The following is a 24,806-nucleotide window of genomic DNA, read 5'->3' as shown; positions in this document are numbered from 1 at the left end:
AACAGTTGCAAATGTTTTACAAAATGCAGATACTCATCTCTGCACCAATAAAATATACAACATTGTTTTACTACCAAATGATATGGAATATCTAATTAATTTAACTTACTGGAATGTTTTCTTTGGACTCTAAAGATCTCAGGAGATGTGAGTTCCACGACATGGTGAATGATTGGATACACTTAGCCTGAAATACCTCTCTTACTCTGTATAATAATGTGGATTTAGGGTGCATTTTTCCTACTTTGGATGGTCTTGCACACTTACCTGTGATGTGCATGCACTCTCAAGTGGCAAAGACTGCAAATGTGGGTTTGGGTGTTTATCATTTGAAAAATGATATCATTCTGCATTTGAAATCCCATAATTTCCTACCATACAGTAGGTGAAAAACAGTAAGTGATGAGAGTAGTATTTCCAAATTCACAGTATTCTTAAAACAGCAGGTGTAAAGTACTTAATAAAATGTAAAACAAAAATGGGTCCCACTTTGTACTGTATTAGGTGCCCTTAACTACTATGTACTTACATTTAAATTAATCAAATTAATCATGTGGTACAATGCACTTACTGCGTACATACATGCTTTTACATTGTACTTACATTTTTTAAAAATGCCTATATATATATATATATATTACATCTGTAATTAATTTCTGTAATTACATTTATAATTACACTGTTGACCCATCCCTTACACCTTAACCCACCCTTAAACCTACCCATACCACCAAACCTGTCCATAACCTTACCCGTATCCCACTTCAATAGCAGCAATAGTGTTTTGCAATACAATATGAACACAATAAGTACATTGTACTTATTTTTTGATGTTAAGTACATAGTTGTTAAGGCCACCTAATATAAAGTGTGACCATAAAATGACTTGATGCTTCCAGTGAGTTTCTGAAGTGCACATTTGATGGACACTTTTCTGTCTCTCAAGGCTCTTGCAGAGGACTTGTGAAAGGCAGTGAAGTGACTCAGCTGACATTGATAGGTCACATGACACAGACATCATGGCACATGGTACATTCAGATTACATTTGTGCTACACACATTTATACTATATAGAGCACACTTTTCTTAATAGTTGCAAAGTAATTACCTACTCAAACGAACTACCTACTCTGACCTCTTCCGGTCCCAGCAAAGGACTATCATCATGGCCCTTTGCTGATAGATGTCATAACTACGATAACCATCTTGGACTCAAAAGGCATCTTTCTCCATTGGCAAACAATCCAAATTAGCCTGAATGTCAATGAATGTGGTGAAAAAAAGTGTGAAATAATTTTTTTCCTGTCACAGCACAAGATAGTTGTGTTGCCATCAGCCAATCAACATTGTGATTGTCATTCTTCTTGAGCTCCACAGTGATTAGTGACACATTTTTAACTGTATATAACTGCCATTGAGAGAGACAGGTAATAGATAGCTTTCATCTGGTATCACAGAGTTCCAGCTCTTGTCTCAGCTGGCCAAAGCATTAGATCCTGATTTCCTTAAGATGTACCACAACACAAACTATAAAACCTCTCTGAACCCGGATCTGAGTTTGATTAGTCCATGAGTATGTGCAGTGTGACATTTGCAGCATTATGAGGAATTTAAGCAAATTTTCAATGAAAGAATCAATACCATTTCTTCTCAGATGTTCAAGAGGATCACTGGAATGTCCATGGGTAAGTGAATTTACATACTGTAGGTATTCATTAAAACTATGACTCCATGTAATCCATATGCTTATTTATCATGCAATGTTTTAATGGGTAATGAGGCCTTTTATGTCCTTTCTAACAATATCACAAATGTCCTTGGCATGCCAATGTTCTGTTACCAAATTTTTATGTAGTTAAATTTATTTATTAATTTATTATTTTTGAAAATACAATTTCGGGTTAACGTGAACACAGTAAATCCACACTGGCTATAATGCGGCAAACACAACTATGAGCATACGAAGGGTATTTTTCAAAAATGTTTAAATGTCAGATAAGGGCAAGTTGTCTGTTAAATGTTTTAAATAAACACACACACATATGGCCATAACACTAATTTGATGCTTATGTATGCTACCTTTTACATGTTTGTTTGTTTGTATATTTAGTTTATTAATATTTGTTTAATTTTTTCATATATTTTGCTGAAAAATCTATAATAGGCTCCACAACAAACATATTTTCAAATTATGGTATCTTTTTTACAGGGCAATAACAAAAGACTTTCAAAAATAAACCTACAGATATTATTGTGATCAAAGAACACAATAAACACAAAAAAATGTAAGAACCTTCTTACCTACTGATCTGCAAACAATAATTTTGCAGCGGTTCTTGGCGTCATTCACTGTGTAGAGTATGTTCAAACTAGTCCAAAGACAAGACAGCCCTTGAAAAGCCATGATTTTTGAAAGTAGGCATGCATTCTGAGGAATTTTTTTGCAAGCGACATATTTATCACTATATAATTCAGGTGCTGGTCATATAATTAGAATATCATCAAAAGTTGATTGATTTCACTAATTCCATTAAAAAAGTGAAACTTGTATATTATATTCATTCATTACACACAGGCCGATGTATTTCAAATGTTTATTTCTTTTAATTTTGATGATTAGAGCTTACAGCTCATGAAAGTCAAAAATCAGTATCTCAAAATATTAGAATATTTACATTTGAGTTTGAATAAATGACCATCCCTACAGTATAAATTCTGGGTATCTCTTGTTCTTTGAAACCACAATAATGGGGAAGACTGCTGACTTGGCAATGATCCAGAAGACGAACATTGACACCCTCCACAAAGAGGGTAAGTCACAGAAGGTCATTACTGAAAGGTGTGGCTGTTTACAGAGTGCTGTATCAAAGCATATTAAATGCAAAGTTGACTGGAAGGAAGAATTTGGGTAGGAAAAGGTGCACAAGCAACAGGGATGACCGCAAGCTTGAGAAAACAGTCAAGCAAAGCCGATTCAAACACTTGGGAGAGCTTCACAAGGAGAGAACTGAAGCTGGAGTCAGTGCATCAAGAGTCACCACGCTCAGACGTCTTCAGGAAAAGGGCTGCAAGCCACTTCTGAACCAGAGACAACGTCAGAAGCATCTTACCTGGGCTGTGGAGAAAAGAACTGGACTGTTGCTCAGTGGTCCAAAGTCCTCTTTTCAGATGAAAGTAAATTTTACATTTCATTTGGAAATCAAGGTCCCAGAGTCTGAAGGAAGAGTGGAGGCACAGAATCCATGTTGCTTGAAGTCCAGTGTGAAGTTTCCACAGTCAGTGATGATTTGGGCTGCCATGTCATCTGCTGGTGTTGGTCCACTGTGTTTTCTGATGTCCACAGTCAACGCAGCCATCTACCAGGAAATTTTAGAGCACTTCATGCTTCCTTCTGTTGACAAGCTTTATGGAGATGCTGATTTCATTTTCCAGCAGGACTTGGCACCTGCCCACACTGCCAAAGGTACCAAAAGCTGGTTCAATGACCATAGTGTTACTGTGCTTGATTGGCCAGCAAACTCGCCTGACCTGAACCATAGAGAATCTATGGGGTATTGTCAAGAGGAAGATGAGAGACACCAGACCCAACAATGCAGATGAGCTGAAGGCCACTATCAGAGCAACCTGGGCTCTCATAACACCTGAGCAGTGCCACAGACTGATCGACTCCATGCCACGCCGCATTGCTGCAGTAATTCCGGAAAAAGGAGCCCCAACTAAGTATTGAGTGCTGTACATGCTCATACTTTTCATTTTCATACTTTTCAGTTGGCCAAGATTTCTAAAAATCCTTTCTTTGTATTGATCTTAAGTAATATTCTAATATTTTGAGATACTGATTTTTGACTTTCATGAGCTGTAAGCTCTAATCATCAAAATTAAAACAAATAAACATTTGAAATATCAGTCTGTGTGTAATGAATGAATATAATATACAAGTTTCACTTTTTGAATGGAATTAGTGAAATAAATCAACTTTTTGATGATATTCTAATTATATGACCAGCACCTGTATTTCATTATTATGGAAGCCCGTTTCCGCCACTGAATAAAAAATAAAAATGGTTATTGCGACTTTTTATCACACAGTTCTGACTTTTTTTTTTCTCAGAATTGCGTGATATAAACTCGCAGTTGCGAGTTAAAAAGTCTTAATTCTGAGAGATAAACTCGCAATTCTGAGAAATAAAGTCAGAACTGCGAGATATACAGGTGCATCTCAATAAATTAGAATGTTGTGGAAAAGTTCATTTATTTCAGTAATTCTAAATCTCAACAAATTAGAATACTTCATAAGACCAATAAAAAAAAAAAACATTTTTAGTGAGTTGTTGGCCTTCTGGAAAGTATGTTTATTTACTGTATATGTACTCAATACTTGGTAGGGGCTCCTTTTGCTTTAATTACTGCCTCAATTCGGCGTGGCATGGAGGTGATCAGTTTGTGGCACTGCTGAGGTGGTATGGAAGCCCAGGTTTCTTTGACAGTGGCCTTCAGCTCATCTGCATTTTTTGGTCTCTTGTTTCTCATTTTCCTCTTGACAATACCCCATAGATTATCTATGGGGTTCAGGTCTGGTGAGTTTTCTGGCCAGTCAAGCACACCAACACTCATTTAACCAACTTTTGGTGCTTTTGGCAGTGTGGACAGGTGCCAAATCCTGCTGGAAAATGAAATCAGCATCTTTAAAAAGAGAAGGAAGCATGAAGTGCTCCAAAATGTCTTGGTAAACGGGTGCAGTGACTTTGGTTTTCAAAAAAACACAATGGACCAACACCAGCAGATGACATTGCACCCCAAATCATCACAGACTGTGGAAACTTAACACTGGACTTCAAGAAACTTGGGCTATGAGCTTCTCCACCCTTCCTCCAGACTCTAGGACCTTGGTTTCCAAATGAAATACAAAACTTGCTCTCATCTGAAAAGAGGACTTTGGACCACTGGGCAACAGTCCAGTTCTTCTTCTCCTTAGCCCAGGTAAGACGCCTCTGACGTTGTCTGTGGTTCAGGAGTGGCTTAACAAGAGGAATACGACAACTGTAGCCAAATTCCTTGACACGTCTGTGTGTGGTGGCTCTTGACACCTTGACCCCAGCCTCAGTCCATTCCTTGTGAAGTTCACCCAAATTCTTGAATCGATTTTGCTTGACAATCCTCATAAGGCTGCGGTTCTCTCGGTTGGTTGTGCATCTTTTTCTTCCACACTTTTTCCTTCCACTCAACTTTCTGTTAACATGCTTGGATACAGCACTCTGTGAGCAGCCAGCTTCTTTGGCAATTAATGTTTGTGGCTTACCCTCCTTGTGAAGGGTGTCAATGATTGTCATCTGGACAACTGTCAGATCAGCAGTCTTCCCCATGATTGTGCAGCCTAGTGAACCAAACTGAGAGACCATTTTGAAGGCTCAGGAAATCTTTGCAGGTGTTTTGAGTTGATTAGCTGATTGGCATGTCATCATATTCTAATTTGTTGAGAGAGTGAATTGGTGGGTTTTTGTTAAATGTGAGCCAAAATCATCAAAATTAAAAGAACTACTTCTTAAACTTCTTAAAAGTACTTAAACTACTTCAGTCTGTGTGCATTGAATTTATTTAATACACGAGTTTCACAATTAGAGTTGAATTACTGAAATAAATGAACTTTTCCACGACATTCTAATTTGAGATGCACCTGTAAACTCACAACTCACTTTTTTCCCCCTCAGAATTGTGAGATATAAACTCCCAATTCTGAGAACACGTCAGCCTTTTTTCCCCCTCAAACTGGACTTTAACTCGCAATTGACCTATCGGTAAGCCCCTCCCCTCGAACGCAGACTAGCCAATGGCAGTTGAGTATCAGTTGCAGGGGGAGCGGAACTCGGACATCTTCAGGTTTCAGCGCCATAGAGAAACATTGGAAGATCCGAAGCTCGCATCAGTTTTATGGGGTTTATGCTTCAAAAATGGAAAAACGATGTGTCTGGGGTACTCGTAACACTGATTCCAGGTATCCTGAGAAGATGGGCGATATAATTTATTTTATTACATTTCCTGAATCCAAACAAAACAGAGCAAAATGTCCCTAAGTATTCACCCCAATACAAATGAAGACAAAAACGTTCATTTTCTGGTTGTCACACACTCATAAAGTTACAGTTTTCATCTGCTCAAGCAGAACGTTAATGTTATTGTGCTTTAGCAAGGTATCTCTGGCTAAAACTAGCTAACGTTAAAGTTAGTGGGTCCATGCTGCTAATGTACAAACCTAAATAGTGGACTGTTCTCGCGTCTTGTACAGTGTAGGTCAAAAACACATAAACGAAGGTCTACATTTCAGTGCCTCTCCATATTAAACTGGTTAAATGTACATTAAATTAATCGTATCGTTACCGATAGGTCAATTGCGAGTTTATATCTCATTATTTATATCTCATCTTATATCTGTGGAAAAAAAAAGTCAGAATTGTGAGATTCGCAATGACCTTTTTTTAAAAATAATTATTTATTTTTATTCAGTGGCGGAAACGGGCTTCCATACATTATACTATAGATGTAATATAATGTGTTTTTCCAGTGACAGATTGTTCTTTAAAGCCTAAAATGGACACATATTTCCGTCTGTCATCACAGCTCATGATGTTACTGTGCACGTTGTTGCGTTTCACTTAATGTAAAAACAAAAATAACAACAGAAATATGTTGCAGGCAGACATGTAAAATTTAATTCATTTCAAAGATTAATATTACCTAAACTCTCAGGGTATTTCTAGTAAATAGCCATAGGAAGAATAGCAACCCTTTATGCTGGTATAGAATGCCTTTTACAGGTTCAATCAAGAACAATGCTTTGAAAGTGCTGTTTACAACTTTAATTGTGCTATAAAAAAAAAAAATAAGAATACTGGTACAAGATGAACTCTGGTATTATTTAAAATTATTTTTTTAACAAAATTAATTACAATTTAAAAATGTAAAGACATATAAAAAAAGAATATCAAGTGTAGCTACCGGTCTTGTGAAGAGTTTGTTGACAGGATGGTTGAGCTTCCAGGAGTCAAGTGTGAGATGGCTTTGAAATATTTCCCCCCCTTGAAACAGAACAAAACAAAACAAAACAAAACAAAAAACACAAACAAAACAAGAACCATTTCAACAGAAAAGGAGAAGAGTATGGTTCTAAATAGAACTATTAATATGAGTGGAGAACTTATAAAGAACCAGTGTTTTTCTACAGTCTTAATTGTCTCCAATTGTCTCCAGTTTGATGACCATCCTCTCTACTCTGTGGTTGATATTTGACTTAATTGCTTGCTTTCTTATATTAGTAATAGCATTTTAATATACAACAGCCACAAGTGTCAAAATTAGAACAAGAATATCACAGTGTATTGTTTCAAAATTCTTTCATCACGATATTGAACATTTATAATGAAGAATTATAAATCAAGAATTAACATTAGGCACATTATATTTATTATTAGTATTTGAAATTTCAAAACCTCTTTTTGACATACTTCACATCAATAATGAGTCTCATGAGTTTAGTTAGTGGAATTTAGAAAAAAATAAAAGTATGTTAAAGTATGTTTCATTTTGGTTTATATTGTAAATGGCTTCACGTGAATTATACAATTTGCAATTGATGTATGACAAATTGTTTAATGTATGACAAATTAAAAATAGCAAAAACAGGAAACATATAGCAATACTTGGTGTACAGGAACATAATATGTATCATTTTGTGACCCAGCATCACTTTTTTGCATTTCCAGTGAAGCCAACTTGTAATCACTCGCAGGGTGGAGGTGTTTCTCTCTATAGCACAGCTTGCTGCACCTGGCAGTAGCAAAGATGTCGTTTAATGCCTGCTGATATATTGGCACCTATTCTGGCCATGGCCCATCCTGTCTGTGTTGGCCAGTGCCCAGCCTTTTCCTTCATCATCCTCGCTCTTTTGATCTAGCCCTTCATTCTCCTGGTGCTGTTAACCAGTGCTACAGGAAGTGGCTTTCTGCCGACAATTGCCAGACTGGACACACAGAAAACATTATTATTATTATTTTTTTTCATAATTGTTATGTAATGTGCAAGCAGGCTTCCAGCATATTTTTCTTGCTCAGATACAGCTAAATATAGCACACAAACACACACTCAAATTCATACTGAATCAAAACAATTAAATGAGGTGTGAGAGCAATTAATTTTTAATTATTATTTTTTTTCTTAAATGGGATGTTACTGTGTTATTATTTGTGTGGATTTTTGATGGCCATTTTACCCACATAATATTTTTGGGAGGTTGTATGTTAGGTTGTTCAGCCATGAATTTGAGATAATGATATTCTTTTTTTTTCTGATCAGAAGCACTGATCAGAAATATTTCCAGTTTTCAAAAGCATGCATTATCATGCTTGTCTACTTTGCTTGACTTGACTTGTCTTGCTTTACTTTGCCAATTTGTTATTATTATTACATTTTTTGTATACCTGAGTAAAATTGGTACCTTCCCCCAAAATAAACCCATAACATGGTACTCGATGTTTTTTGTTTTTTAATATTTTAAACAACAACACCAACAATGTTTCAGTGATGGTGACGATGTCAGTTATGTTGCACTCCCCTATGACTTGCAGAAATATTTTTATACATGTTTGTTTAATTTAGAGATTACAGCATTCCAGAAAGATCAGAGGGGGGAAAAACATTCACAACTAGAGCAAAAAGCAATAATCTTCAAAAGAGAGGCATTAAACACATGAAGCACAAGAAAAGACAATGTGAACTTCAGAAATCATCCATGTCATATCTTTCCACAGTATTCTCGTTCTTTAATTTTGGCACGTTTTTCTTTTTTTGATGTATATTTTTAAATGGTAGATCAATAAAAAAAGTGTTTCAAGACAGAAGTGAAAGTAAAATCGAAAAATAAATGAAACACTACTGAGCCTTCAATAACATCGGATGACAATGTTGTTTCACATGAGATTAACTGAATGGATGTTGTGTGGTAATGAAGATAACAGCTAAGACCAACACATAAATATCAAATTAGTTTTACACTATGATCCAAACACTGGCACTCCAGTACATTTCTCTCAAAACTTTCTTTCTACATCTACACTGTCAAAATGAAAATGTTGCATAAATCAGTTAATTTTTTAAAAACAGCTGGGTAATGGTTATGGTAATGTTTGATGGATTTTAACAACCCATCATATATAGTGCAAGGTGGATGGTCTGGAATTGCAACATATTATTTTGAATAAATTAAAGTTGCTATGCTGTAACAATTGCTCAGTGCAGACTACAGGCATTAGGAAAAAGAATTTAAACAACTTTGAGAAGAAATTAGAAATCAGTAGTGCAGAAATACACTGCCCCTGAGGTGGCCAAATTTTCAGAAATAACTAGTTGTTGTTGGGGGTACTGTTTGTGTATGCGAGTCTATGCTTAGTGTTTTTCCTGTCAAATAAAGGTTGACCAGCACAGTGCACCCAGGTTGAAATAACTATTAAATAAATTTTTGTTTGTAGTTTTATGGGCTATGAATTTCTTTGAATGTATGATATACTGTACAGTATGAAATGTGAATGATGGATACAGAAATACACTACCAAGTTTGGCAAAACCAAGACATTTTTATGTTGCATTAAGCATATGCATATGAATATGCATCAAGCATTTAATTAATCAAAACAAAATGCAATTATCATTACTGTTTGAAAAAACTGGTTTCTATTTTTGTACATTTAAAAATTACATTTTAGCAGTGATGACAAAGTGCTATTTTGAAAAGCCATTGCTAATTTGCTCCAGTCTATTAAGAAAACCTTTTGTTATACAGTCTTTAAGAGTTCCTTTGAATGCGCCTGTTTTTTTACTTGAGAAACCTTTTTATTATTAGCACAAATAATTTTGCAGCTTAATGACACTGCAGGTTTGAAAAACACACACACACTTTTTTTTTTTAAGAAACATCAGTCTGTCGATTTTTCAAGAAAGTAAACTGGATGCAACTACCACACGGAGAGAAGTGAACAGCCCAGATGCACAAGTCGTCTCTAGTTTGTGGAACAGACACCTCACTGCTGCTCAGATAGAAGCTTTAATGAACTGTACACATTAAAGTCCAGCTTCCACAGTGAAGAAAAGGTGCTGTCGGCCTTTATGCAGAGTTTCAAAAATGACTCTGGCAGAATAAAGTGCTTAAATGGGCATAAAGAATGGATTGTAAATTATTATTGTGATTATTTATATTTGAGCCGAGGTTCATGGGAAGTGCCAAAACAAGCCAATACTCTTGTGGGAAGTGCTGCAGAAAGCAGGAGAATGTCTTAATAAGCTGCCTGAGTACTGAATGCTGCACATGTAAGACTCTTTGATGAACTGAGTTTGAATAGCATTTGTAACGTTGTAAATGTCTTTACAGTCATTTCTGATTAATTTGATGCATCCTAGGTAAATGAAAGTCTTAAGTTCTTTAAACAAACAAACAAAAAAATGTCTTAGCATGTCCTAAACTTTTAACGGTAGTGTAGTTAAATGATGGGATGCAGGGAGTTTATGGAGAAGCTGCATTTTAAGATTATGAAATAGAAACCCATTAGTCTCAAAGTCCAATGCAGTCTTTTCTTCCTGCTCCTCATACCCCCACTCTCTGTCTGATCTCAGCATTCATCTCTAGCTTGTCTCCCAGTGGAGCATATCAAGAAAATAGAGTAGGAGGGGTTCAAGGCTGAGGTAGATGGGGAGCAGCAAAGCAGTCTTTATCTAAGGGTGAGGAGGTTTTAAGCACCATGTAGTACATCAAATTTTATTTTCAGCTCTGAGTCCTTCTCATGGCATCTCCAAAATCCGCCACTCAAGGGGCCGCAGACTAGGGGCCAGACCTACCCCCAACAGGACTTTCCTCTTGAGATGATCCTAACTGCTGTTGTCCAGTACACGTTGCAGGTCTGTGTTAGTTCTTGCCACTTAGCAGAAATCATGTCATTACAAGATTGTTTAACACAAAGTGGAGGGAGATGTTGGTAAAAACACAACTGAAACAAAGTAAAACCTTCGACCAATACTGATTTTGCACAAATTCAGATTTCGTTTGAATGGTGCACCATGGTGCAGATATTTATAACAAAATATTTGTCTTATTTGTAGTTGGGACTGTTGATATCATTCCGAGAATCAGTTGTTGTATTTTGCATATGAAGTCCCATCAGTCCATTGAATGTATGGTGAGTTTATGCTGAGAAATTGTGTGAATAATTGTGCTACACATCTTGCCTTGGAAACATAGAGTTAGTCATTTTCATGACTGTGTACCAAGTCTCAGTAATGACCTAGATGTGTTACGGTTAACTTTGTGCTGTACCGCTGTGCTCTAATGTGGGAGATGGCAGATAAGAACATGTTGGGCCTGAGTAAAATGCAGCATGCAGGGCTTTTCCTCGAGACAAATGATCAATGAAAACAACAAAAGAAAATTTCACCTTGGTCTAATGACCACAAAAAGCTGCAGAAAATGACCAATTATGAAATTAATGTAACAGAGCCCGAAGAATCTATCTCACGCTCTCTAAAAGGTTCAATGAAAAAGGAAATATCAAGAGAGGACGTGTCTGTAAAAAAAGAAACGTAAGAAGAGATTTGCATGCCAAATTAGATGTCTGTGGGATAGTGGTGTAGGCCATTTAACTGTTGTTTAGTCTTTTCTGCTGCACAGTCATAGAATGATTATTGGTACCTTCAGGTGAACTGAGAGATAAAATAATAAATCTGTTAAATCCACTCGTTTGTAGAAGGAATATGATGTGGGTGAATAAATGCTTAATGGCTGTACCCTGTATCCATATAAATATAGAATTTACAAATTAACTATTTAATTCATCAATTAACTCTGATTGCTGACCACATGTACAAAGAGGGGAATTCAAAATTTGTCAGAAAAAGATGGTCTTCAAAATTACATCTTGTGCTGTACAAAATGTTTCTTTTTTTTTTTCCTTTTTTTTGTTTTATTTAAATTTTTGGTTTGATGTTTTTCCTTTTCATCTGCGTGTCCAGAGTAGCACCCAATCTCTTGTACATATGCATTGATTCATTATATTTTCTTAAAGCTAGAAATATGTTCCCCATTTTAGATAAAATATGAAAGTCTGAACATAATATCGCTGTTGCAAGCATAATCATGACTATCATCATAATTGTCATCAAAGCATTATTAAATAACAGTAGTAATATGTGTAACTTGTTACTTTCCCAGAGTTGTTGGTTTATGTAAAGCTGATCTTTTCTTCTTTTTATTGGTTTTAAATTCTCATGGTTTTTAAATAGGTGTATGTTGAATATGTTCTCTTCTTGATGTGTATTCCAGTCTTTTTCTATATTATAAAGAGCTGAACTAGCAGCATCCTGACTGAGTTTAGAGACACAGGCCTGAGGACAAGGAGAGAGGGATGGAGGAGAAGATAAAGGAGGGAGGATGCTGTCTCCTCACGGAAACCGCTGGACACCGAATCGAGGGTCCTTCGTATCACGGATCTCAATCTAAAATAGACAATAAAGAGGGAGAAAAAAGAAAATTATACAAAGAGTAGTCCATGTACTTAATCAAAAAAATAGTTCAACGAAAATGAACATTTTGTCATCATTAATTTACCCTGACTGTATGAGTTCTTTCTTCCATGGAACATAAGAAAAGCTTTGATAAATATCTCAAACCTTTTTTTTGTCCACACAATGGAAGCCCATGTCACAAAGCAGTTTGGTTACCAGCGTTCTTCAAAATATCTTCTTTTGTGTTGCACAGATGAAAGTCAGTCATACAGGTTTAAAATAATTTGAAGGTGAGTAAATAATGACAGAACTGTCATTTTTGGTGAACTATTTTTTGGTGATTTTTCAGACAAACCTACATACAAAATATAAAAGGATTCATCAAATTAATTTTGGGTGAAATTATGCCTTATCCTTCCATAAGAAAAAAAATCAAGTTTGTTACTTACATGTATACATAATTTAACATTACTTTGGTAAAGATGAGCCAACATAACAATTCAAACCTCTGGAATTACTACAAGTATAAAAGTAATAAGCAGCTATCAGTCAGTACTACACTCAGTAATCGATATGCTTTTTTGTTTTTCGCCATATTCATTTTTAGTTGTTCAGTTGTCTGGGGACATTGAAGCAAAGGAGGAATCAGGGGACAGATGACAGGAGTAGTACAGCATAACCTGGATCAGCACAGATTGACAAAGGAAGGGAAAGGTTTCATTCAGACAAATAACACATCCTCTTACCTCCTAACCCACTTTGGTCCATGTTTAGTGTCTGGATTTTGAAGAACATGTGAAAACCAACTATCAAACCATAACCAAAGAGAGACTAAATTGTTTTGAATAAACAATGCGTCTATAGCTTATAGACATATAATATGTCTGTGAATGTGGTACAATTACAGTCTATGCTACTTAAGAACTATTTAAGAATCCTTCTTTGTCTCATGAGAAATATTTGATCTTACATACGTTTTTGCAAAACAAAAATGTTACTATACTGCAGGTAGACATCAATGCAGGTTCTAGTTGAACTGACCACTAGTGGCCACTAAAAACTATGATTTGTACTTCCATTTAGACAAATGAAGATTAGAGGGAGAGATTTTAGCAAATAGCAGCTTATGGTGTTCATCTCACAAATCTGTCACAGAGCCGCATAACCCTTGGAATATAATGAATGTGTTGTATAAAAATGAGCAGCCTGAGGAGAAAATATTTTGTTGTTGACTATATTTTAGAGCTAAAATTTTTTGTACCTCTACGGGTGGAGCATTAATGAATCTCATGGAACAAGCAAAATAATAGAATGATAGAATGAACCTTGCATTGTAACAAATGCATTGTTAACAAGTGGCTTAAATGCATGGGAAATTTCTGTAGCCCTTTAAGGATTCATTTTGGTTTTAAAATTAAATTTAGTTTTCAATACTGTAGAACCTTATTTAATGACATGATCAGTTTTTATTATTTAACTATAGCCTAGTCTATATTGGAGAAAATCAATTTTACAGCATATGCTGTTTTTTTCAACAGGGTTTAGCAAGAAATTGCAGCTAATTGCAGTTATTTTCCACAGTACAATCTTCAAACAATATTGTTTAAAACAGTACTGCAAAATCTTCATGTTTTATCTTGCCAAACGTTTGGAGGCGTGCAATAATCCTTCTGATATAGAGGTTAGGTTTCACATCATTAAAATATATTATAGAATCTTTCAAATTCAACTAAAAAAACTTTGTTTGGTAATGATGGGAGTGAACAAGCATGTGGTGTGTACAGCTTGGATGTAATGATATTAATCTCCAATCACTCTTGATCTTTACTGGTTTTGGGAAAGCACTAAACTGTTCAGTGAAGGAGGGTATGAAAGCAACAGAGTTTTCCCTTTCCAATCCTCTAGGAATTCCAATTTTCTGCTTCTGTCTCCATTAAATCTTGAGCTCTTAGGCTGTCATTTTTAGCTTGGAGAACATCTAAATGAGTAAGTCCAGGGCTTTAACCTTAAATGGGGAGAAGTATAGAAAAAGTCAAACAAATCTCTGCCTTAACCTCAACAAGATATATTTTCAGATAACGGACAGTGGAATTACAAGGATTCCATCCTGGGGTGAGAATTTGTATATGTTGGATGCAGTAAAATTTTGCTTTACTGTATGTCAGTGCATGCATATGCGTTACTGCCCTATAACAGAATCTGCTGCTGATGAATGTTATGTTTGAATGAGCAATCCACTAGCAGATGGATGGTTAGTTCACAGTCTTTAATGAAAAATGATAACATACAGATAAAGGCAAAAAAGAATGTCCAAAAGAGGAGAGCTGGAGAGCTCTCTAAACCTGGATCTTGATGTCCCACAAAAACAAGCAAGGCCAAACCAAATCCTTGGGAAGGATGACAGCAGGAAAAGGAAAGCCATCAGATATTCTGTGCAGTAAGAACTGGAAAACTGGAAGCAAACATAGAACAGTGTCCGTCTGGTCTGACGGTTGTTCAAACACTTGACTGCTTGGATGTATTCTAAGCTTTTGTAGTAATTCACACTGATTGCTCCATCCAGTCGTAATTCCTCCAAAGTCAACTTAACAGCCAACAGTTTCTGATTTCCAATGTCATAGTTTCTCTATCCTGTGGACAGACTGAGATTCACTTTGATGTCCCTGTACAGTGTTGAAAGAGGACTGCTTGCAATTCACTGGACACCAGTATCTGGGAAAGTGAATTTGTATGGTCACCAAATGCTCTCTGAGCAGAGCTATGCCAGACAACGAAGGGGGTGGGGGCACCTGACTGTGATTCCAGACAAACCTCGGTAAGATGTTGGCAAACCCAAGTATTCGTTGAATCCATTTGAACACTCGGGCAGGATGATAAACCCCAAGAGTGGCACCACACAGATATACAAGGGCCACTGTTCTGCAGAGTTTAGTTCTAACCCTAATTAAACACATCCAAAGCAGCTTCAGACTCACTAGAATCTTCCAGGCAGGATGGTTGGAGCAGGATGGGACACGCCTGGATTAGGCTGAGTTGTTTTTTCCCATGACTCTACACTCTGGCATAGATAAAGAAGCAACCATGAGGCAAAAATGTGCAAGAACTGATGATGAATATAATAAAAAGAAATTTCCTTTCTTGCATTCCCTGGAGTGGTTGCCAAGGACAGGCCCCCAGCACTATTACTAGTACTACATATTTTATATTCCTCCCTCCCTTATCAGACACACCCAATTCAGGTCTTGCTAATGAGCTGATGAGCAGAAAGCAGTGTTGCTCACAGCAATAGAACCGCAGCTACTGACAAGCATCAGCTTGACATGCTTGACATGCTGCTAAATAAAGGACTCCGCTTACCAGAACACAAACAAAGCCAATTACAGTGTTGGATCTCATCCTTTATTTCCAACAACCGTCCATGCAGACTCAAGTCCAATATAGTATAGTCCCATATTCAACTCCCCTGGTGAAGGTGAAAAAGTAGATATGCTTCCCTGCCATAGACTGAACAATAACACTTTTTCATCTCCCTTGAGAATTCAGCAAAAAAAAAAAAAAAACTGACAGAAAGGGGGTGTGGATTTCTCACGCAGCCACTCCCAAGCAGTAAGTTGCATAATGATGTTAGTGATCTTTGCCTTGTTGGATGTAAAGTTAGAGGGTTGGAAAGTTGGAAGATGCAAACACTGGAAGAAGAATCAGCAGCAGCTGTTAGGATAACCAGCATATGTCGGGGGTTCAAGACCTAATGAGAAAGAAGACAGGGCTTATACCAAGGTTACCCTGTTCAAGCTTAAGGGGCTGGATTTGGGAAGGCTGAGACTTGTGTTTTTCCCAAAAGTGCACCTTGCTGACCCAGAGCTAGTCACCTTCAGATGATTCCATGCTGGCTAGATTGTAACGGCATGTTTGAATGAGGAATCACTAGCAGATGGTCAGTTCACAGGCTTTAATGAAAAATTATCCAGAAAAAGGCAAACAGAAAGTCACTGGCAGATAAACAGAGCTGGCAATGGGTATCTGCTAGGCAGCAATGCAGGCAAACAAACAAACGTGAACTTGGCAAAGAAAAAACATAGTCAAAGAACAGAAGAATTCAGGAAAACATTTCGACAAAGCACTCAACAGGTAACCGAATGGGAATGCCAAAATATGTGAAACAAGATAGATATCGGTGATTCCACGGATGACAAACTGCCTGCAAGGCTGGGAGTCCATGTGGAAAAAGAAATGCATGTGACACTATAATTCCCCACCCCCGACCATTATTATTAGACTTCTTAAAGCAGTGCTTTTCAACTCTGGTCCTGGGGATTCACTGCTCTGCGCATGCTGCATGTCTTCCTTATCTAACACAGCTGATTCACATCATCGGCTCATTAGGACAGAGCACCATGAACTGAACTGAGTGCATCAGATAAGAGACATATAAAATGTGCAGTTTGGTGGGACACCAGGGGCCTTATTTTTAAAATGTTGTGTAGAAACTCTCCTACATTTGATCTTACAATCATTTCCCAAATGTGTGTAAGTGTGATTCAAAGAACAATCGTATGCACAAAAACATACGTATGCCCTTATTTCAGGTGTGAAATTTATAAATCGCAAATGATCTTGAAATCTCTGCCTTGTAAATGCCACCTGATTAATGTCATTAATATAACAAGAGTTCAAATCCATTTTTATAAATCTGAGTGTTGGTGTGGATTTTACTGTACAGACATTCTAAGATCAAATCTGTGCTTACGCACGTACCCCAGAACTGGATTTGAGAGCCACTTCCCTAATGAATGCTATATCCTTTTTCTATTCTGAAAGTAATTTCAAGTTGTTGTTGTTGTTTTTAGTGAATGACAAATATTTTATGACAACATCAATGTATCCCATAAAAATATCCAGACATTTATTGGACTGGGCCTCTATTTGGACTGGGTCTTCTTTGCTGTTTTAATAATAGCACTTTCTGATGACTCATGCTGAAGAATCAGCCAATTTAACAAAAATGAGATTACACACGAGTCATAATAAATCATTGTGGGTTTTGGGAATGAATGCAATTTACAGTAATCTAAAGATAGATCACAATAATTTGCCATATACAATGCATATGACATTTCTAACTCTGTGGCAATGTGTTAAACCTGCACCCCTTATTATACACCTTTCTTAAATTTTGTATATCTAGGATTACCAGAGGTCACGTTTCTTAAGCTAAAAATGATGCTCAGGATCAGTTTCTAATCAGTATTCTAACACGAGAAGCCAGGTGTACTAGAAACTTTCTTTTAGATGCCTTTATTATGTCTGTGGGCCACATCATCTCAATTTTGTAACAAAAGATACAAGAATGAGTTTACAATAATTCCTTAGGCTGGAAGTATGAGGCTGTGCTTTAATTGGGAAAGGATTGTAGGACTCAGTGGCGTAACTAGGAATGTATAGGCGTTAGTGCAAAACAATTTTATGGGATTCCCACCACTATCTGTTAATTTATTCTTAAAGGTTGCATTGTAAAATTAAACCTTATTTGATCACAATTATAATTAATTACAATTGATTAATAATTACGCCATTAAACCCTGGCAACTATCCCATGGCTTTCTTTTTTTCTTTCTTTCTTTAAACTGTGCAATTAGGCTTTTTAAATATAAAATTATCTTTAAGAGGTGGAATTCTTAATAAACCAATGTTCATATTGTACAATTTAGAATTAGAAAGAGTAAAACAGTAAAATCATAAACTTTATTGACCCTGGCCTATTTCCATATGCATATGCATAATCTAAAATAAAAATTGGAGGTAGCCACCATAGATGGGATACACAAAGTAAAATACAGATGCTCTGATGCATATGTTACATTACATTCATAATATTGAGACCAGTGGTGTAATTGGGGCCATATGCTTACTTTTTTCCAGGGCAGTTAGTATACCATGACTTGTAATGATCAAGATTTGCTTATACCTTTGATATACCCATTTGTTTTGCTGCTTCAGAAGTACACAAACAAGTCATGTTATAGTGTACTGTTTCTAGGGGTGTAATGGTTTATCAGAGCATGATAATTCACAAAAACATAAAATTGTCCATCTTAGAAATGATTAAATTAATTTGTTTTAGTCTGTTATATCGTCCAAATGAACCCACTGCTTTCCATTCTCTGGGGCATAATTTTCAGAAGTTCTTAAGCATTTCATGATTTGCTGAACTGGTTGCAAATTCGTATGAATGTACTGTCATCTCATTTAAATATTTTTGTGCAATCTGCTCCCTGATAGGTTTAGGGGAGAACACTCATGGTGAAGTTTTCCCTACAAAAAACAAGATCATGCAAATTCGTATAAATTTTCACACTCTTACATACTTAAGAATTCACATGAGGTGAGGTTGACCATTGACAGGACAGAAACTGCACTTATTTTATATATATCAAGCATGTCTCACTCTGTATTTTTTTATTACATTCATATGTAATTAGCAGTTACTACCAACCTCGCGGATATTTATGTATGTGCTATAGTGAAACAACAGTGGACAGAGATAGACTTAAGTCAAAATGTGTGATTAAGTCAAAATTCAGTATACATTCAGTGGAATTTGTATGCACCGTGCAGCTCTTTCAAGAACAACTGGGCCATTCTTGTTTGGTAGTAATCAAAAAATCAAAATGAATTTCAAAACAAACTTCCTGTTTAAACAGGGCATATTTTAACATTAACAAATCTCCCACAAATAGCGGTTATTTCACTAACAACCCTAAATGCATAAGCCAAGATCAAAGAGGCTTATGATCAATTAGTTACGTTGTTGTCACTACCACAGAATTGGACAAAAGCACTCAGAAGAGGAGTGTGTACATGGCCAGTAGTTTTCTTTTCAGTGACAAATGCTATGTATTTTTAATTTAAAAACAAGTACAATTAAACACTGAATATTATGTGAAGGTTTTTTTCAATCTGTACACCCCTAGTATTAAATGTTGACTTCAAGGGACTGCATGATAGTAAATCTTTTAGGACTACACCACTGATCGGAACCTTTTTTCAGATCCTTCTAATAACAGAGCAGGATTGAATGTGAATGTAGAACAATGGGAAAGGGTTGTTGTGGGCCCAACTGTAACTACTCTACCTTTACTGGAAATAGTTACGCCACTGCCAAGGAAATTACACACAAAAAGACACAACAAGGGAGTGTCAAACACCATTACTTCATTAGCATTAGAGCCGACAGGATCAGAAAATATTCCAAGTGTGAAGCTCCTTGGTAATATCAGATTAGAGCTACATGCTATGATTGCATGCATAGTTTTTTAGGGAGTGATAAGAAACAGTGAAGTTAAACTGTACTGAAGTTAAGAGCTTACTCCATCCACTCGAAGAGAAGACCCTACACGAAGAGCTTGCTGTGGAGGAAAACTGCTGTTAATAACATTCTGATAACACTGCAACTGTTCATACACATTTGACTGTATGCACCAATGTACCAACGATGCCTAATATAGAGTTGTTAACAATACTTTTGAATTTTTTTTAACTGCTTTCTCCAAATTTATTGTATAGAAAAATCCAACTTTGATTAGCATGGAAAACATTTGCTCAGCTCTTTTATCGGAGTTCAGTTTAAAATATTTTGTAATAAATTGTCTTGCACGTGGTAGGCTCAAAAGGCGCTATATTCATGTAGTACAAATAGCAGGCCAGATATTTGCTTCCATGCTCGACAACATAGCTTTTGACACATGCGCTTTTTCATGCAGTATTTTACCTACTTTGAATAATAAATGTCTTGTTATGCTTTGTGTTTTTAACGTCTACCCATGAATGGCATTTTTAAATAAGTATACGTCTGCAAAAATGGGGATTTTTATAAAGTAAGCTAATTGCTAACGTTGACAACAGAAAATACATATAGTCAGGGAGATACTACAAGAATAATGTTTGAGCCACAACAACTTTACACGACCACACAAGCACAAAAGTCACAGCAGCGGAACGACTTACCCTGGATACTGCCAAATCTGTGAAGACAGAATAGAAGTAATTGTTTAGTAAGGTGTGTGTTGTGTAAAGAGTTTGCATTATTTACCAGTTTTAATACTGGATTTTCCCCCAAAGCCTTCAAAAGAAGAATACAAAGACAGTGGAAATCTATATCAATGTATCAGTGCTTGCAGCCATTGCTTTTTGTCTAGCACTAGGTTCTGTGTTCTTGATTTTGCTGTCCTGCTCCTCATTCTTGTCATGCTAACAGTGCCATCAAGCAACCTGTTTATTCATTATCATGTGCAGTGCAAATAACTGTCACTATCTTTTGTATTGTCCTGATGTTATATTGGTGATGTTATATATGGAACATTTTACTGAGCCCATCAAAGCAGACCTTCAGTGGTTAAATTGTGCTGAGACAATATAGGATGGAGTTCCACAACATTTGATGCAAAGCCAGTGGAACATGGAAGTTTGTTTTTTCAGTCCATTCCATATTGTATTTGCTTGCTCCATTTCAGATTAATCCACTGCATACAATCTGGCTCCATATAGCAAGCACACGTCCTCAAAAATGCCTTACAGGTCATTATAAGAATTATCCTCATATGATCAGTGGTGGACAACCATAGATTACTTCAAGCAACACAGCTCTCATAGTCCAGGTGCATAGTCCACATCTCTATCACACATCAATGGACTGCTCTCCATTGTGAAAACACAAAATAAAAATAAATACACTGCCATTCCTGTATATACTGCATTTCCAATGACATACAGTTACTTGCTTTGAAAGCTGTAGGTTAATATTTGTAATATCCAATTGTACATACGGTGTTAATCTAATTTCCACTGGCTATACTGGGTAATGTTAAGATTCCGTGTCCTGCATCATGGGCATGTCTTACTCTTGTCATGATGTTCATGGTATGTTTACAGGTTGATCTCACTTTAATACACCTTATATAAGTGTGCACAGTCTTAAAGCTCAGGAAGAGCCTTTCTAACATTAGACCAACCTGCATGTAGTGGAACATGTCAAAGGATGAATTTTAATGAATGAGATTTAATGAAAAGTTTATTTTGGGGGGTCAAAAAAGATGGTGGAGTACAGTAGAGTGGATTTAAGGCAGAGAGAATACATGTAAGGTGGGGGAGGTTTGGCAACCTCCCACAAGGTTTGTATTGATTTTTCAGAACCTATGCCCCAGATATCACAGATGCTGTGCACACAAACTCACACATTTTTCTACTTTCTGTCGTCATCGCTTATGTACCTTCATTCCAAATTAATTAGCAGAAAGCAAGGTTGATGAAGAACATGTATGTGCCATGACAGCTGTGGAGTGCCAAGCTGCTGGGGAGAAAGCAGCAGATCCTCTTATCTTCCTGGAATCTGACATGTAACCATGACAACTTCCCCAGTTGATTTGGAATGCTATAAAGGAATTGGGGGTGTTTTTTCTTCAGATTTTCTCTTTTTTCTAGCCAATTATTGCTTGTTGTAAAAGCATTCACAGGATGAGGAAATGTGGAAAAGCTGTCAAAAAGTCTGATTTAAGATATCAAATATTTATGAGCATACTGTATACCTCTGTATGCACTCATCAGAGTGGTATTTACACCTGGCCACTTCATGCATCTTTGAGTGTTCGGGAATGCTTTCCAATTGAGCTTTTCCTATTAATGTTTGGCTACATAAATGTGTGGCCACAAAACAGACCCTTCCTGCGCTAACGCAGCAAAAAAGTAGTTCATTTCCGTTGTAATAATAAGACTCTCTTCTGTCCATATGGCAGTTAATGTCTGAGCTTTGCATCCATCTCACCCATCATTGCTTACTCATGTGTGGATTATAGGGCTACCAATCTTCCATATGCCGACATACTCCCAGTTGGAAGGAATAAACTTGCATATGTTGTATGAACAAGCAGATGCTTTTCCATTTGAAAGAGTTGCATCTGAAATACATCCTGAAGATTGGACTGCAGTGTATCCTGAATGTGTCTTGGAAGACACTTACACTTGGCCTTTTCATGACAGAATAATTATGATGGCCAAGTGTAAATATCCCCAGTCACTCAAGCTTACTTACACATCATATCAGTCACCAAAACATATCTAACAAAATGACGGCATCCCAAAAAAATCCACAGCAACACTGCGACTGTTTTGTCATATCAAACAATAACCAGTTATTAATTGATTAAAAATCTGTAGGCCACCTCTCACCTTTATTTTCAGCCTTGATTTCATCGTGCATAAAGTCGTTCTGGCGGTTTCCGAGGACAAAAGCAAGAAAGGACAGGATGAGAGCATCTAGGATGCCGATGATGGCCAGTATGTAAGCCCAGCGCACTGAACAGTTTCCCAGTGTGTACTTTCCTGTCTCCTCTCCGCACATATCCCGGATGACCTCTGCATCCCAGCCATCTGGGAAAATCAAACAGCCCAGCACCAGGCACACAGCTGCCAAGAGACAAAGGTTGAGAGACTGAGACAATGGATTGTATCATAAAAATTGAAAAAAAAAAAAAAAAACCATATAGAAAAGTTGGTCACCTTTTATTTTACAGTGCTCATGTAAAATAAGTAATCAAGTAATAAGTAACTTAAGAAATACTGTGCTATTGTGTTACATATTTACATTTTTATTGTGTAATTATTTTATGCAGCTGCTTGTATTTCATACATCGTATTACTACTAATTAATAATGGTACACTAAACACAGGCACTGCAAAATAAAGTGTTACAAGGCTCTAGCAGAACTGTGCTAGATGGAGAGTGAAAGAAACAAAGGACATAAACAGCAAGTCTATATATATATATATATATATATATATATATATTTTTTTTTTTTTTTTTGCTGACAATCTTTTTTAGTCCCAAAGAGCAGAACAAAGTTGAAAACGACTGACATGGCATAAGGTCCACTTCAAAACCTCCCTAAATAATTAGGAAGGCATTAATGTTATACCTGTAAGAAACAACCTAAAAAGAGATGTGCAAAATTTCATCAAGGCTTTTCTCATTTATAAAGGGTGAGGTAAGCTATAGTAACAAATTGGAATATATTTAAATTTTAAAACTAAGGTGAGAGATTAGGAAGAAAAAAAAATGTATGTATGTATGTATGTATATATATATATACACACACACACACACACACACACTGCCATTCAAAAGTTTGGGATCAGTAAGATCTGTAATGGTTTCTATAATGGAGTCTCTTATGCTCGTCAAGGCTGTATTTATTTCATGAAAAATACAGAAAAACTGTGATATTGTGAAATATTATTGCAATTTTTAATATTGGTTTGCTATTTTAATATACTTTAAAATATAATTTATTTCTGTGACGCAGTGCTGAATTTTCATCAGCCATTACTTCAGTGTCTTAAGTGTCACATGATCCTTCAGAAATCATTCTGATATGCTGATTTACATTTACATTTACATTTAGTCATTTAGCAGACGCTTTTATCCAAAGCGACTTACAATTGGGGAATACATAGAGCGATTAATCTTGAAGAGGCAATCAGACATACGAAGTGCTTGCAACACCAAGTCTCAGGCATTGTTCAAATAAATACAAACTACCAAAGGAAGGAATAAGTAAAGATAATTTTTTTTTTTTTTTTAAGTTTAGGATGAAGTCAAGTGCTGTCGAAAGAGATGAGTTTTCAGTTGTTGCTTGAAGATTGACAGGGATCCAGCATTCCGGATAGAGGTGGGAAGATCGTTCCACCAGCCAGGAATGGTGAATGAGAATGATCTAGAGAGTGATTTATAATCAGTGTTGAAAATTTTGTGCCGCTTAATATTTTTTGGAACCTGTGATACTTTTTTCTTTCATTCTTTGATGAATAAAAAGTTTAAAAAGAACAGCATTAATTCAAAATAGAAATCTTTTCTAACAATGTAAGTATTTACTATCACTTTTTATCCATTTAACACAACATTGCTGAATAAAAGTATTAATTTTCTAAAAAAACAGGAAAGAAATTTTTTTTACTGACTCCAAAGTTTTGAAATATTGTAATACAAAATTTCTATTTTGAATAATCACTGTTCTTTTGAACTTTTTATTTATCAAAGAATCCTGAAAAAAGTATCACAGGCCCCCAAAAATATTAAGCAGCACAACTGTTTCCGATGTTGATTATAAATCAGCATATTAGAATGATTACTGAAGGATCATGTGACACTGTAATATGGAGTAATGATGCTGAAAATTCAGCTTTGATTCACATTAATAAATTATATTTTTATATTATAT

General features: G+C 36.2%; 1 protein-coding gene across 4 annotated transcripts in view; it reads right to left on the bottom strand.

Moving 5' to 3' along the window:
- Positions 1-9,975: 9,975 nt before the first annotated feature.
- Positions 9,976-24,806, bottom strand: part of lhfpl4a (LHFPL tetraspan subfamily member 4a) — an 83,679-nt gene continuing 68,848 nt past the window's right edge. Inside the window, exons 2-5 of one of the 4 annotated variants that reach the window (XM_058779395.1) lie at positions 22,759-22,995; positions 20,542-20,558; positions 19,905-19,943; positions 9,976-12,528 (exon numbers count right to left, since the gene is read on the bottom strand). In XM_058779395.1, coding sequence (XP_058635378.1) covers positions 12,475-12,528; positions 19,905-19,943; positions 20,542-20,558; positions 22,759-22,995 — 347 coding nt within the window. In that variant the 3' untranslated portion in view covers positions 9,976-12,474. Of the gene's footprint in view, positions 12,529-19,904; positions 19,944-20,541; positions 20,559-22,758; positions 22,996-24,806 lie in introns of those variants that run through there. The other 3 variants (XM_058779396.1, XM_058779397.1, XR_009271732.1) reach the window with 3 other exon arrangements.

The sequence above is a fragment of the Onychostoma macrolepis genome, chromosome 06, assembly GCF_012432095.1.
Source record: "Onychostoma macrolepis isolate SWU-2019 chromosome 06, ASM1243209v1, whole genome shotgun sequence".
NCBI classification, from domain to species: Eukaryota; Metazoa; Chordata; class Actinopteri; order Cypriniformes; family Cyprinidae; genus Onychostoma; species Onychostoma macrolepis.
Note: the sequence above shows the minus strand (reverse complement) of the source record. Positions and strands in the feature narration are given on the sequence as shown.